We start from the raw sequence: 15,523 nt of genomic DNA, 5'->3' as shown, positions 1-15,523 counted from the left end.
CTCGTCTAATCCAAACACGAAGCTTATAAATTAAAATAAACACCACTGAGTCATGGAGAAATGAGAGCGTAATGGCATTGGTGGGGTGTGGCGGGTGCATCTGAATACAACTCGTAAGATCAGTTTGCAGAGCTGCTGCAATGGGAATAAATACAGGACCTTCTATAAGAAAATAACAGTGTCTTTTTAACGTTTACATTTGTCCATGTGTTTTTAGAAACACATAGCCTACTCTAAGGTAAAAAACTCGTAATTTAGCTGACGCATGTATCCACTAATTATTCACACTTACAGATGAGATAGTCCTCCTGAATGATGATGTTTCAATGGATCGAAGTTCGAACCAACAACCCTCTGATGATCAGCCCAGGACTGGCCGCTACGCCACACCAGCCTTTATTAATAGCTAAACCTTCAGAAGAATTAAGCAGAACTACACTGGTCATAACGATCTAAAAACAGTTACGGTAAAGCACTTTTCCATTAACCTCTTATCACACAAACCTGTATAACTGTCAGCTGCTGCTGTGCAACATGTACTACATTTGCATGCACAGCAGCAGGCGCTTATTTGCTCAGCAGGTGGCATCTATTGCAATTGTGATGAGGCTTATTTGTAATTGAGTTATCATCAATAAGATCATCTCTTCATTTAACAGTAATCTAGAATGCAAAGCTTCTGACATGATCTCATGGTCTTCTTGTGGTTTAGTGGACCATGTCAATCAGCAGTTGGAAGCTGTCGGCCCTGATAAAAGATGAAAATTAATGAGGTGTTTTTTCAACGTTACAATACTTTCTCCTATCACCCTAACGTGCACAGACAACGAGAAGCATCAATGACAAAAAATAATAATGTTTGAGATAATAATACATATACACAAGTACAAACTCACGAGCAAAAATCACACATTAGTCAGTAGAAATTTGTCTTAAATCTGTCTTTATTTACAAAATATACTTAAATGTTTAAGTGGGATGCAGTCATGCAGCGGGACAGACTATTGTTTTCGTCAGGATGTATCTAGATCATTTCATTGTTTTCTATTCATTCTTTTATTATTATTAACCAGGAATGGAGGAGGATATGGGAAGAGGGGCATGTCAAGGGAGGCTTTACTGAGGGGAAAGCAGTTTTCATCCTTACTGTACATGCAAGTTCACTTAGAAATCATACAGAAGTCAGTTATATAAAATCTTCAAAATAAATATGCATTTTACCATCTAAACAAATGTTAAGAATTTCAACAGAGTGGCTTTATCTGGATTTATAAAATCAAAGATCCATGTGTTTTCCTTTCTTTTTTAAATTGGTTTAACAGATATCATACCTGTGACAATCACAGTTTATTAAAGTATTTTTAAAACCAAAGTATACAAACTATTAAACATTTTGCTGTTGTTTCCTAAACTTGACTTGAAGAACTTATCCATGATAGTGACGAATATGATTTTTTTGTTGTTGCAGATGCTATATGAATGTGTTGTCATTATTTATCTCCTATGTTTAAGAATAAAGTAATATGGCAATAACAATTCAGCATCTTCCACCCTTGTTGGGTTTTGAGTACACAAAACGGTAATATTAACTCTCTCACACACACACACGCACACAGCATGAATTCACTCTCCTGCTAAAGCAAATGCACTATGAAATAATAAATCGAAATAAACTGTAACTTGTGAAAGGAAAACAATATTGACAGAAGTTCTCTGATGCCATAATGTATCTGAAATTATTATTTACATTATTCATAACATAAGTTGATGAGGACAGAATCACAGCACACATTTTTGAAACAAATTAATGAGCAGAATCCTTCAAAAACATTTACTACAGTTTGCATAATATGTTTGTTTGCAGAAACTCTTTTGGTGTGAGTTTTTATGGAGACAAGCTGACTGTCGCTCGTTAAACACTTGTCATCACTGATCAGGAGATCAAACCTCTCTATGGTGTGTGTGTCTATCTCTCCCTCCCTCCCTCCTTCACCGTCTTTCCCTCTCATAATAAGAATACGTTTTAAATATGGTTTGAGACCCAGCACCCAGCAGGACATCTCCAGGACTTTGGTGGGATGGCCTGCATGTTTCGTTGTTTTGCCACTGGTTCAGTAAGGCACTGAGAGAGGGTGGGCGGGTGTTTGGTCCATCCGATAGTCTGTCGCGTGATTGGTTCAGGTTGTGGTCAGAGCCGAGAAGACAAATGTTTCGGTGAGATGGGTTTTGGTTGGGTGCGTGTCCACTTTCTAAAGGGAAATCACAGTCGCCTCAAAGAGACGGAGAGTCTATCCCATGCCGCATACGACATGATCAGCAAGGGACAGGCTTCAAATCTGAGAATAAGAAAAGACAGCAGCCAAACCCATTTGAGACTTGCAGGAAGATACGTTCTTTTGACAATAACACAATTCACCGACACCAATGGCACTGAACTAAATGCAGGAAGTTTGAAGAGATGGAGCCTCTGATTCATGGCACCAACTTAAAGCTGCTGTAAGTACCACCAGACTAAAAGTGAGGTCACATTAGTAAAATATCAGCAACATTTTACAGGTAAAAGGTCCATTGTCTATTGTCAATATTGTATGAAGCACAGCACACAGAGAAGTCACTTTCAAATCAAGCAGCTTTCAAGCAAATTTGCTTGACCAACTTAAACCCGATGCAAAATATGTGTGGGGAAATATTTCGCTTCCGTGCAACATTCCTGATCGGACAGATTCCTATTGAAAATTCCCTGAAAAATGGTAAATGTGACCGCACTTTAGGCACTGAATTAGAGAGCACCTTCTATGTGACAGGTTGAGAGGCACCTTCAAGTTTTATGATTGGCCAAATTCTCTTACTGGCAAAATGCCACTATTTCAAATGACAAAAATCAAAATTGATTTATTTTATATTTGGTTCCATTTTAATATAAGTAACTATTTATTTTATATACATTATTGTTCAAAAGTTCAAGGTCAGTAAATTAATGGATGGATTAAAATAATCAAAAGTGACAAAGACATTTATTATGTTACAAAAGATTTCCATTTCAAATAAATGCTGTTCTTTTGAACTTTCTATTCATCAAGGAATCCTGAAAAATCACAGCTTCCAAGAAAGATTAAGTATCACTGTTTTCAATATTGATAATCTAATGTCTTGGGCACCAAATCAGCATATTAGAAGGGTTTCTAAAGAATGATTGATGTGACACTGAAGACTGGGGTAATGGCTGCAAAAAATACAGCTTTGCATCACAGGAATACATTACATTTTAAACACTAAATTAGAAAACGGCTATTGTAAATTGTAATAATATTTATTATTATTTACAGCATTTTTGGGAAGATAAATGGAGCCATGGTGTGTATAAGAGATTCAAGTCTAAGTCTTGCTGACTTCTTTAGAGTATAAGACTTCTCCTTGAAGACCGACCCCAAACTTTTGAGCGGTAGTGTAATTCATTACAAAATGACACGCTCCAACTCTGCTGACTGGGCCACGCTCAGATTTTTTTTTTTTTATGTTTACAGCGCCTAGGGCAGTTAAAGAGACAAGTGTGATTTCTCAGAACAACTGCTCTTCTAAAAACAAATAGCTAACAGCAGCTTTAACACAGTGGAAAACTTTACTTACCTCAGAATTGAACACAAACTCTGATATCATCACTCATCAGATGTAGACCTCCCATCATTAATAACTTTTTTTTTTAAGAAATGGTATCACTAGTAACAAACATTCAAAACATACACATAAAACATCCTTAGACGAACCATTATATTTTGACGCTCTCTGTTCCGTAGACGTTATAGCCTTCTCTGTATGTGGTGAAACTCTGTGCAGTGGACGGAGGAGCTGGTTTGAAGTTCTGGGCATTTTTGGCAAGTTTGAGTCGTTTGGTCTCCTGGTGCGACTTATAGCAGAACTCCACCAGAGCCACAGTCATAGCCAGACCAAGACCCCCCACCAGGATATAGAACACGCCGGCCACGTTACTGAGACTCAGCGCGCTGGTCTTATCCTGTGGGGGGGAGACACAGTTAGTACAAAAGTAGTATACTTGGATGCACACCAAACTACTATATAATAGCTAATAAAGGACCTTAAACATACGCATGCAAGCTTTCATAACCCAGCATGCACTTATTCACACACATCAGCGTATCCCCACTTTCGATCTCAGGGGTTGCACGACTAGTCGACTCATTGTCATTGACTGCGCCACCTCTACATACATTGGACGGCAGGAGGATCATTTTTATGTGTATGCTCAAATAATCTGGAAATTATTTAAAGGTGCACTGTGTAACTTTTTTGTTCAAAATGAACAAAATTTAAATGAGTCAATACACCATCAATCTTTCTTCCGTAACGTGTTTTTGTCTTACCCTAATTCACTATGGTAAGCCAAGCCTGTTAAAAGTGTTTATATTTTAGACCTAGTGGTATGCTTTTCACGCGAAATTGCGTGCTTGCGTCACTCTGTTCCGTGCGTGTTTCGTCATATCCATAAATAGAGAAGAGTTGCTCAAGCTACTTTGACGCATGTGGGAGTGGCATCGGTTAGTTGTCAAAACAAGCGAGAAAGGTTGACATGGAGCAGCTAAATCTCAAACCTCCAGGGAATCACGTTTAAAAACAACCCCGAACAAGAGCTTCTGCTTGCAAAAAGAGAATGCGACAGAGAAATTAAAAGAATTCAAACGAGAATCAAGATTGGCTTGGCTTTTGGAGATAGCGAGAACTGAGGGATTTGAAATGTTGTAAAAGCAACATGGAGATGGCAGGTAAGGTGCAGGTAAAGGTAAGGTGTTTTATTGCCATATGTAGCTCTCTAACAGAGTTCATTGTAAAGTATTATCTATTATGAAGGGTAATTTCTTTTTGGTTGTTGTAGCACTGTGCTGGAATTTATTTTCAAGGAAGTACCGTGTCAACCTTAACATCTTCAGCTAGTCATCTTAAGATCCTTTCCATCTAAACTGGTTATATCTCTTAAGCATAGTAGTGAATGTTTTATGAGCAGTAGGATAACATTATTCATCCGCACAGTCACGGGGAACTGAAGCACAACCAAAACAATGTTCTTTTGCAAAATGCATGCAGTTTTGTTTTGTAACCGCTAGAGGGCCATAGGGTACCTTAAAATCATACAGGTACGAGCTGTTAACTTATAATAAACTTTTTACAAATGAAATAAAATGTTATTCACACTAATATATATATATATATATATATATATATATATATATATAAAATGTTTTAGAATTTTTCACTGAAAGGTTCTTATAGGGAACCCAAAATGGTTCTTCTATGTCTTGCTGCAAAAAACAACAAAAACAACAACATCTTTTTGGGCCCTTCCTTAAGAGTATATGCTCAAATAATCTGGAATTTATTCAAATCAACATAGAGCTGTTTACTTTCACAAAGCACGTAATATGCGAAAGTTACATAAGTGCTGCGGACATCTGAGATGGTTCATTTTCGAGTTCAAATACAAGCCAAATTTATTGCAAAGCATTGTGAAACTAAGTGAACTTAAATTAGGTGGCACTCAAAGCAAGACAGAAACCGATTAAGAATAAAAAAAAATGTAATCTGTAAATGGCAATTTCTCACCTTTCTCTGCACTCGCAACCCCACCTTTAATGCAGAATTAGACTTGCCGGAAACAGCAGAGACTGCTGATGGTGAGTCATATAAACAAGGTAAACAGTGATTCGCTGACTACTTTTCGCCTAGTAAAAAAAGAGTAGCCGTGCAAGCCCTGTTACACACATTCCATACGCAACTTGCTTGGAGGGAAAGAAGATGAACTAAATAAAAAGGGGTACTTGAGGGCTGTTTTCAAAAGGGCATCAAATCATTATGAGGTGTGCCCAGAGGTCAAAGGTTAATTGATTAAAAACTCAGGCAGCTCAAGAGAGGAAGAAGTTATTCCCTCTCTCCTCTCATACCTTCACTCTACTAGCCAGAGAGACAGTGAAACACTGCCCTCAAACAGAATGCGCGCACACACACACACACACACACACACGCACGCACGCACGCACGCACGCACGCACACACACACGCACGCACACACGCACACACACACACACACAAACGAGAAGAGCCAGCTCTGAGCCTGTTGCCCCCTCTAGAGGTGAAGTTGAGTCAGTACAGAAACATGACAAATAAGCTGCCATCAGAGAGCTACAGTCGGATCCTCTGGCTTCTTCGGTCTGCCATCTTAACAGAGGAAGTAAGGAAGAGGAGAAGGAGGGGGGAAGAATATTGATGTTACTATGGCAATTCCCCTCTCTGAACTACTTCTGCAAGCTTCACAGCCTTCAAAACTCATTAACAGACACCTGCATGCGACCATCGCCACACCTCAAAACACAGACAAGCCTCAACAGGACTCGGTTCTGCTGCTGTGACCACCAGCCTGGCTGTCTGCGAAACACTCTGACACACACAAACATGGTCTGTCTTCACTAGAAGCCTGTGAAAGGGCACCATAGCAACCGAGGACTGGGAGTGTAGCATTACGGTCTTGAATGCAAAGCTAGAGACCTGTTTTCCCCGAATACGGTTACCATGGTTACAGGCCTATATAGTCAGTGGTATAGCCTCGTAACGGATCTGCTGTGCTTATGCACATGGGACATGTTTTCAGAGTTAATTAACTTTCTTATCAGACTGGATTACATTGAGAATTGGGATAAAAGAATTGCAACTAGAGTCTCCAGGCAAACACGCTTTCCTGCACGTGGTCTTTATTAAACCGATGCCACTGGCTAATGCAGGGGGCCATGTGCAGTTCCATGAACTCAATCAGGACTGGAAATAAAATGACCACAGATATGTCCCTGGTATGTACATTCACTTGAACAGAATGTATTGATCTTCACATGCTATGGTATTCAGTCTCCCTTCATCTGGCCAATTAGAAATACTTTCAGAGTGACCGTGCTTCTTTTAAGATTTCATTCTGATGATTAATATCTATGAATGTTGCCTGGAGACAATTTATAAACTAATTAGTTAAAACAAAACACCAACAATTTTGCGAATGAGGCCATGTCACAGCAGCAGAAGAGGAAAAATTGAATGAAATACTTAATTGCTAAATCACTGCTATGAATGCTTACTACAAAATACTTTTATGTAACACTTAATTATTACATCATTAAGATAATGAATCTCGAACACTGGTAAGAGCTTCCTTAATATGCCATTTCTCCTTGTGTGTGTGTGTGTGTGTGTGTGTGTTGGATCTGTTGTGTTGTCTCATTAACGCTAAAGGTTTTGATATTTGCTACATTTGTAAAGAGGCTTTCAAAAGAAGGGGCCAAAATGAAGTGAATCCAGCTGGAGCCAAATCCACTAAAACTAGTAAGGCTTGTTATGATGTTTGTAGAATATGAATATGTTTGTTGGCAAATGAGTGAGCAGACTAACCTTACTCCCAGAGTCTTTGGTCCCACATTCACCCTTATCGTACCACCACTTGTTTTTCAGCTTGTCTAAGATGCCTTGTTCACTGAGTTTCAACACTGCAAGGTTTACAGGAGTTCTTCACGAGGGGAAATAACATAAATAACATGGCACCATTATGTTATTTTATGTTATTAAAACTTAAACCTACCGAATATCTGTTAACCAAAGCGATACTGTAGGACACCTGGCCTTGTGCTGTTGATATCGTAGACAGCGAAAGAATAAGAGAGGGAGAGATGGAGAGAGAGAGAGGGAATGCAGGCAGGGCTAGCCTCAGTGTTACCTTCGACCTTTGACCTGGCAGTGCTACCTACTGTTATCGCTTTGAGTAATCGGCACTCACTGTTCCAACAGAGGCAGAGAGAGTAACCATGGTAACACAGCCAAACAGAGCATAATTACAAAGAGCATTGGGCAGATGAGTTTGGTTATTGTAATAGTGGTGTGAATGCAGCTTTTCTAACCCAGTATTCAGCAAGCCGGATCCATCGGGAGAAAAAACCCTTACTTGACTAACAGATAAACAGGACCCAGCAGTCAGAAGGGGAACCGGTCTGTGGTGGGTGAGGGCTGAAGCCAAACATCTTACAAACGAAAACACCAAGCCCTTATGAAAGTCAGCACATAAATAATAAACAGAATATTAATATTCGCGGGGCATTCGTAGATATTTTCATAACGCATCCTATGGCAAATTTTGTTTGTAAAAAAACATTTGTTTAAATGAAAACAGACAAAATAATGGAAACGAAGATGTTACTATTCCTTGTGGACATTTCCGTTTGTAAGATGTTAATATGTCATCAGCAGGACTGCTGGGAAACTCAGTTTATTTTCCTTCTGCTAAATGATGAGAGTTGTAATCCAGCAAAGCAAATATACCATACTTACCACCGTGACACAAGCCAGCTTCGGACCTCGAATGGTTTGACACCCGACGAATAATACCTTGAAAGAATGAGATCTGTTTATGGAGAGATGGACCTAATGCTTGAGTACATTCAACTCGTATTTACAGTATGTTTACTTATATTATAATTGGAAATCCACACTTTTATTCAATGCAACAGCACTGTACAAATATGGCTTCTCCAATTTTATTCCAAATTTTAAATAAATTACTAAATATTGTTCCTACTGTACTTCAACAGGGTGCTCTCGTCAGATTGAAGTGGCCATGGTTGAATCCTGTTTTCAGCATACACAGGTTTGAGAGCACATGACTCTATGATGAGCTTCAAAGAACTCTTTTAGAGTTTTTCGTTTTGAAGTGTGTCAAATCGCCCACTGCTTAAAAAAAAAGGATTTTTCAGTACCCATATTCGAAAAACGGGGCCCTGATTCCTACATTCATAAATACATCCTACTGTGTAGGGGTGGATTTTCACCACTGTTTCTGTACTGTACTGTACTGTACTGTGTGTTTACTCTATAAAGCTTTATGCTGTATGTGTTGGAGTATTCTCTATATTTGCAGTGAATCAGCTGTTTTGAATTTTGCTATGTGTCCTAATAATAGTATAATATACTTGCTAGATTTGCTGAATTACTCCATTCATGCATTTTGGATCAGACTCAGGTCAATAAATGAGAAACATGCAGTTGTGATGTCATAACAGACTAGACACCCTCCACCCAGCATGCTCAACTTATCAATGCACGGACTAGGCGGCCATCTTCTTCTCAGTTTTTAGAGCTCAGACTCCACTCATGAGAGAGAGACAATTACTGCAGTGAACCCGCTTTTGAAGACCAATCAGGACAGAGTGGGGCTGCCTTGCCCTCATGATAGGCTGAACACAGGGTGACCATTCTGCAGGCAAAGGGGCTAAAGAAAAGTGGCCATAAATTAATTTAGAAGTGTGCGTGTGTGAGTATAATGAATTTGTGCTTGTTTGTGGTTTTCTGTGCATTCGTCTGCAGATGAAAATGTGCGTTTAGTGAGTCTACAATACGGCACCAGATCTTTCTCCACCTTTGATTTCTAGGGGTGTTTAATTAGAATTCTCACGTTTTCCTGTGATGTTTTAGTCCCTTCAGGACTGTCTGTCCCAGTGGTCTTATATATTTTCTTTAATCCCACCAACAAGGGAGCTACGGCTTTTCCATGGATTACACGACAATTCAGGGAATAATCTGAGAGAGCTAGCGGCTCCAAAAGGATTTGCATACTTGTAGCAGGGAGTTGGCCAAAGACCAAAGATCAAAGATGGCATCTTTTTTAAAAAAAATCTGTCATCTGACTATTTGATTGGAGATGTGAAGATACCAATAGTCTTTGCACTTCTCTTTTGCCACTACCAGAAATTTGCTACTAACCAACAGACACTCGACATATAGCGCCCTCCAGATGTTTGGAAACACCATAGGCATAGTGATTTGGACAATATCAGCGTAAATACTTCAATAATTTGGTAAAGCTATGAAGGCATGCTGACCCAATAATCTGCAAAAAAGAAACTCGAGTTAAGTTTATCCAGTAATTAGGCATCACAGCTGACTGTGGCGTGCATATATTGCCATTAATATTTAATTAAGAACAAACTAATTATTCCTGGTCTTCAATGATAACTGCAAGTTACTTGAATGCATTTACACCAAACATTTTTACATTTACTGTATGTTGATATTGTCCAATGTCCATAATACCACCTTACCTAGGGCATTTCCACATTTTTAGAGGGTTATTGTAAACTGCAACCTAAACACGTAATCATAACTACGCTAAACTACAGCTCCAAAACTAGGGATCATTTACCTAGAAATAAAAACTCTGTCATTTCTTACTCTCCTTCATGTCATTCCAAACCTGTATGACTTACTTTCTTCTGCAGAACACAAAATAAACACCTTTTATGTTCCACAGAAGAAAGTAAGTCACATGTTTGGAACACACTAGTGCAGTAAATGATGACAGAATTTTAATTTCTGGGTGAACTATTCCTTAAACATAATAATAAACATCAAATAGGCTCATCCAATTCTATGTGCTACAGACATCCATTTTCCAGAGCAGTTTTGGTCTTGTTTGCACTATCTATTAGATCCCTATTCATCTCTATTTTTTCTTTCTGTTGATAGCCATTAAAATCCTGGAGCCTTGGTATACACAAACAACACTACATTTTGTGATGGTCTGATGTTACAGATCAGAGGAGAGCCAGAGAGGGCCTAGCCTTTTCTACCTGGAACAAGCTGCTTGTTTTACCACACAAACAAACCCGCGAAGCAGGTTCGCAAGAACCTAACCATCCTAATAAGCTGCGCTCTTGGTGACCCTGACCTCGCTCTACACATCCACCCACCCGAGCCTTTATTCCTCTCCTCCTCTGCTTCCTTTCCTCCATTAGCCAAGTAAAGGGTCACATCTGATCACAGTTTACGTAATCTCCAAAAAACATTACATTAGCAGCGTTGACAGTAACTGCAGCCGTCGCAGTGGTGCTAATGTCCTCGGGTCATTAGGCTCAGTTTGCTAGTGTCCACCCCTGAGGGTCACGGTACTGTTGCCGGAGGTCATAGGTCACAGCCTTGCCGATTACTCGTAGCTAGGAAATGGTTGTTTGGGTGAGATTGAGGCTGACCTTCGAGTCCCCTCCCCCGCTGCCGCACTCTCCCTTGTCGTACCACCATTTATTTTTCAGCTTGTCCAGCAGGCCCTGCTCATTCAGCTTTAACACCGCCAGGTTTACAGCGCTTCTTCAAACGATAAACACATAGCTCGTAAGAAAAGGGACAGGTTCGTGAGAAATCTAATGAGACTGCAGCAACTGCCAGTTGCTCTTTTGTTAGGGGTCAATACAAAGGAGAGACCGGTTAACTGGTGAAGTGGTTGGACCGTTTGATTGGTTAATTGCGTCGGCTACTGGGTACAGACAGAAGCGTGTATGCAAGTGAGGTGTGTGTAGTGCCGAGTGGAGAGAGAAAAACAGAAAGAAGTGAGAGAAAGAAAAAGAGGTTGAGTGCTAGTGAGTGATGGGAAGGATGCAAGGACAGTCCGTTGCCAGGAGGACAAGAAACAGTTTATGGCATGACATGCATGGAAGCAGGCAGAACAGCGCCAGTGCAGAGAAAAAAAAAACAATCCAACCACACAAATATTACAGAACTGCAATCACAGCACAAAGCGAAGGACAGAGAAGATTAAAAAGGAGGAGGAGGACAGGAGAAAAGGGTGTAGGAAATCAACAGCAACAGGCATCACACTGTAAAAATGGACTGTAAATTAACAAGTTCAATTACATTTCTGTAGAGAGAAACACGGTAAAACATTAACACAACAGACATAACTAAAAATAAACACTTTTTTGACACACAAGACACGTGACACACAAGACACGGTTACCTTGTCATTTACCGCAAGAGAAAGAGAGACAAGTAGAGTGATAAACATAAAAGAATGAAGGTAGAGAGATTGAGAAAAGGTAGAAGGATGAGAGAATAAGAATGAAAAACAAAACATGAAGACAGAGAGAAGAGAGAGATGGTGGAATCAGGGTAGGTGGAATACTATAACAACAGAGGGAATTGTTATATTATTCCACCCACCTTAATGCCGACCCTTTGGGCGTGGCCACACCGTAGCCCTTGGAGTCCAGGTTCCCTCCCACCTTCATAGTGTCGCAAGGCTTTCTCTGCTCGATGTATTCGTTCATCGTGGACTCGAGCAGGAACGCAAACTTCCCCTTTGACTTGCGCACGCGAGCCACTCCGTCGGGGGTGGTCTTAACGAACACGGAAGGCTCGGCGGACTTCATGTAGGACCACATCTTCTCGTAGACGGCGATCTTTGAACGCTGAAAGAGAAAAAAGAAAGGAAATTAATGGAAAGGTTAGGAAAGATAAACATTTGTTCTATGGAGGTTCAGAGAGATATAAATGGGTTTTATGACATTTTACAGGCTAAAATGTCTTCTCAGCAAGGGATGGACTGGGACTGGGACCTACAACGGCCCATCACAAGCCACCACTGATAATTCTCCACTATATTATTAGAAAATTGCTCATTTTTGTTACATATATATCCTGTATTCCAGGAGCATTTCTAGCTTTTCATCAGTACACATCCAGCACCCTGCCATATGCTATGGTCTGCCATTTAAATGTTCATTAGATTTAAAACCAAAAAACATAATTTAAATCAAGAAACATTGATTTAAACTTGACCTACAAGCATCTGGTGTATAAATGCATGTGTGAATGTGTTTTTCTTGAGTTTCAGGTGTCTTACAACATGTACATCCCACCCCAGACCTCAAACTCTCCTCTCAATGAGTCTTTTGTACAAGATCCTTCAGGGACTTTTGATCTTGGAGCCTCCTTCAATAATGAGACTAAAGCTGACAAGAGCAGAGTATAAAATCGTAGAAGAAAAGACAGAAAATTAAGAGCTCTTGAAATAATCACTGCAAGGTTCCCTCACATTCTCTCGAGGAAGGAACATCTGCCATGCTTGCCTGTCCAAGGCTTTTCCTTTCAGTGACATTACAAACAAGCCCCATCTGGAGTTAAAGTACATGACTATATTAAGAACAAACCTCAGCTTTTCAACACACAGTTCTCCAACACAACATCCTCACACTCAGAATGCACAGAATGAATGAATGAAAGAACAGATAAATCATGGTTGTACTAATACTTGTAATTCATCTGTACTTCTGCATTTGATTTAAATCAAAACTTAAGTTTCATAAACCAAAATATTCTGCAGCCATCTCTTGTGAGACTAGATATAAATGGCCATGTAGCGGACAGGATATCTCTGGGGTAAACACACACACTTAAATTTATTAGGACAGATACACACACTCCTGCTTTTATAGGACACAGTTTTACACACATACACTCACAAGTATCGTACATGCAAGTAGGTTAACTTGACCTACACACAGCTGGTGTATGAGTGAATGTGTTTTTCTTGCGTTTTCAGGCACAAACTGTAGAATTCAAAGGGGGAAGTGTGCAATTTCTGTGCCACTGGTGACACAAAACAAATGCAAAAATAATTACTCTTTTCAGACCTCTGACATGATAAACATATAGTCCCAATTTACACTATTAGATGAGTGATTATTCCCAAAAATGCTTCTTTAAATGATGTATTGAGAGCTAACTAGATGCAATGACTATCAGTCATTTAAAATTTACACAACCTTTCAAAAGTTTGGGGTCGGTACAATTTTTTATAAAAGTCTTCCCTTATTTGATAAAAAAATACAGTTAAAGTGTTTAAATAATATTTAAATAACTGTTTTCTATAATATATTTTGAAATCTAATTGTTTTCCTGTGTTGGCAAAGGTGAATTTTCAGCATCATTACTCTTTAGTGTCACATGATCCTTCAGATATCATTCTAATATGCTGATTTCATGATCAAGAAACATTTCTTATTAATTTCAATGTTCTTATTATCAATTGTCAATGTTGTGATGCTTAATATTTTTGTGTGGAAACTGATACTTGATTTTTTTGTCAAGTCTTGGCCAATACCGATAATTCTTTTGATAGCCGATGACCGATATATTAGCCGATAAATCTAGATCCAAATTTGTATACAATTTTGAGAGCCTAATTACAAAAACAAAAGTCTCACCACTAAAAGCCATGTCCCAAGCACAAAATTACGATGTTTTCATTATAATTTTATGTAGCCTATATGACAGATTTTCCGCTACGCATGTTGCACTTAACTGTATTTTCCTTTTTGAAGGGATTCCAATCCTATTTCAGCAAATTCAAAAGCATCATGGCGAACAGTGCGCATCAGAAGTGTCTCAGCTGAAGGAAATAATACATTATTTATCGGCTTTAACATATCGGCCAAATTTTCTTATTGGGTCGATAACGATAACAGTAAAAAATTAAGATATATCGGCCGATGTCGATATGGTGTCCGATATATTGTGCATCCCAGTCAAGTCAAGTCATCTTTATTTATATAGTGTTTTTTACAATAGAGATTCAAAGCAGCTTTACAGTGATAACAGGAAAATAATGCAACAAAGTTTGTTTCGGCTGTACAGCAGCTTTAAAGGGGTCATATTTAATGAGCTGATGAGTTGAATCAGGTGTGTTTGATTAGGGAGATAAAGAAAACGTGCAGTAAAATGCCATTTTTGTACAAGCTAATATGATTCTTTAGGGTCTAAATTAAAAGTTTGTAATATACTTTAATTAAAAATTCTCATTAGTATTGTAAGAAAACACTTATTTTACCTGGTCAAAAACAGCTCTGTTTTCAGCACGCAGTTTCAGTGGATATGCCTTTAAATGATCATGAGCTGCGCTCACTCCGCCTCTCTGTTCTGTGCGTACACCGTTTGTAACACAATAACACAATAACCATAACGCGTTGTTCAGTATAAACGTGGAATTATGAATTATATTGAGAACGTCATACATAGAAAACATGCCGTAATGTACCCTGACTGAGTGTAAACCTTAGACGCATTCATTTGTGAAGCGTGCAGCTAGCGATTTGCAAAGATTAATATATTAATATAAAGTTTAATAAAACGTTTCACTCACTTCCGTTCTTCTGGAGGTTCAGCAGGAACACGAATATCTGGTACCGATCCTTTTTAGCAAAGCTTCTTAGCAAATCCAGCTTTATACTGACCCTCGTTTATAAAGCAGTCTGGTGTGTGAAATGATTCGCGCAAACATGAAAGCATTGACGTTGCTCGTGTGGAATATTCCCTTCGAAAACAAAACTCAGCCACTGCGTCTTCAGCGGTTCGGATTCAGGAACATTAAAATGACTGTGTTCGTTATTACACCCAAGAACAGAACACCACAATCGCTTAGACGCCATTCTGCTCATAGACAGTGCTCCGGCACATCAACAATGACCGCGCCGGTCCGGTCCGCGCCGCGCAGACTATGATTGACAGCTACCTCATGTGCGAGGGCGGGTCTGTGTTGAAACGCTCCCGTCAATCAACAATCGTGGGAGGGGCGTCCGTTTTATTGACGTCACAAAAACGAACGGCTCGATTTGAGGCAGGGGAAAACATATAAGGAGATTAAAACAAAACCACTGGA

General features: G+C 39.3%; 1 protein-coding gene across 4 annotated transcripts in view; it reads right to left on the bottom strand.

Moving 5' to 3' along the window:
* Window positions 1-932: 932 nt before the first annotated feature.
* gria3a (glutamate receptor, ionotropic, AMPA 3a) overlaps window positions 933-15,523 on the bottom strand; it is a 53,469-nt gene continuing 38,878 nt past the window's right edge. Inside the window, exons 13-16 of one of the 4 annotated variants that reach the window (XM_056260013.1) lie at window positions 12,028-12,275; window positions 11,064-11,178; window positions 3,765-4,012; window positions 933-2,336 (exon numbers count right to left, since the gene is read on the bottom strand). In XM_056260013.1, the coding sequence (XP_056115988.1) occupies window positions 3,767-4,012; window positions 11,064-11,178; window positions 12,028-12,275 (609 nt within the window). In that variant the 3' untranslated portion in view covers window positions 933-2,336; window positions 3,765-3,766. Of the gene's footprint in view, window positions 2,337-3,764; window positions 4,013-7,440; window positions 7,556-11,063; window positions 11,179-11,803; window positions 11,825-12,027; window positions 12,276-15,523 lie in introns of those variants that run through there. The other 3 variants (XM_056260012.1, XM_056260014.1, XM_056260015.1) reach the window with 3 other exon arrangements.

This window comes from Rhinichthys klamathensis, unplaced genomic scaffold, assembly GCF_029890125.1.
Source record: "Rhinichthys klamathensis goyatoka isolate OS25496 unplaced genomic scaffold, OSU_Roscu_1.1 h1tg000172l_1, whole genome shotgun sequence".
NCBI lineage: Eukaryota > Metazoa > Chordata > Actinopteri > Cypriniformes > Leuciscidae > Rhinichthys > Rhinichthys klamathensis.
Note: the sequence above shows the minus strand (reverse complement) of the source record. Positions and strands in the feature narration are given on the sequence as shown.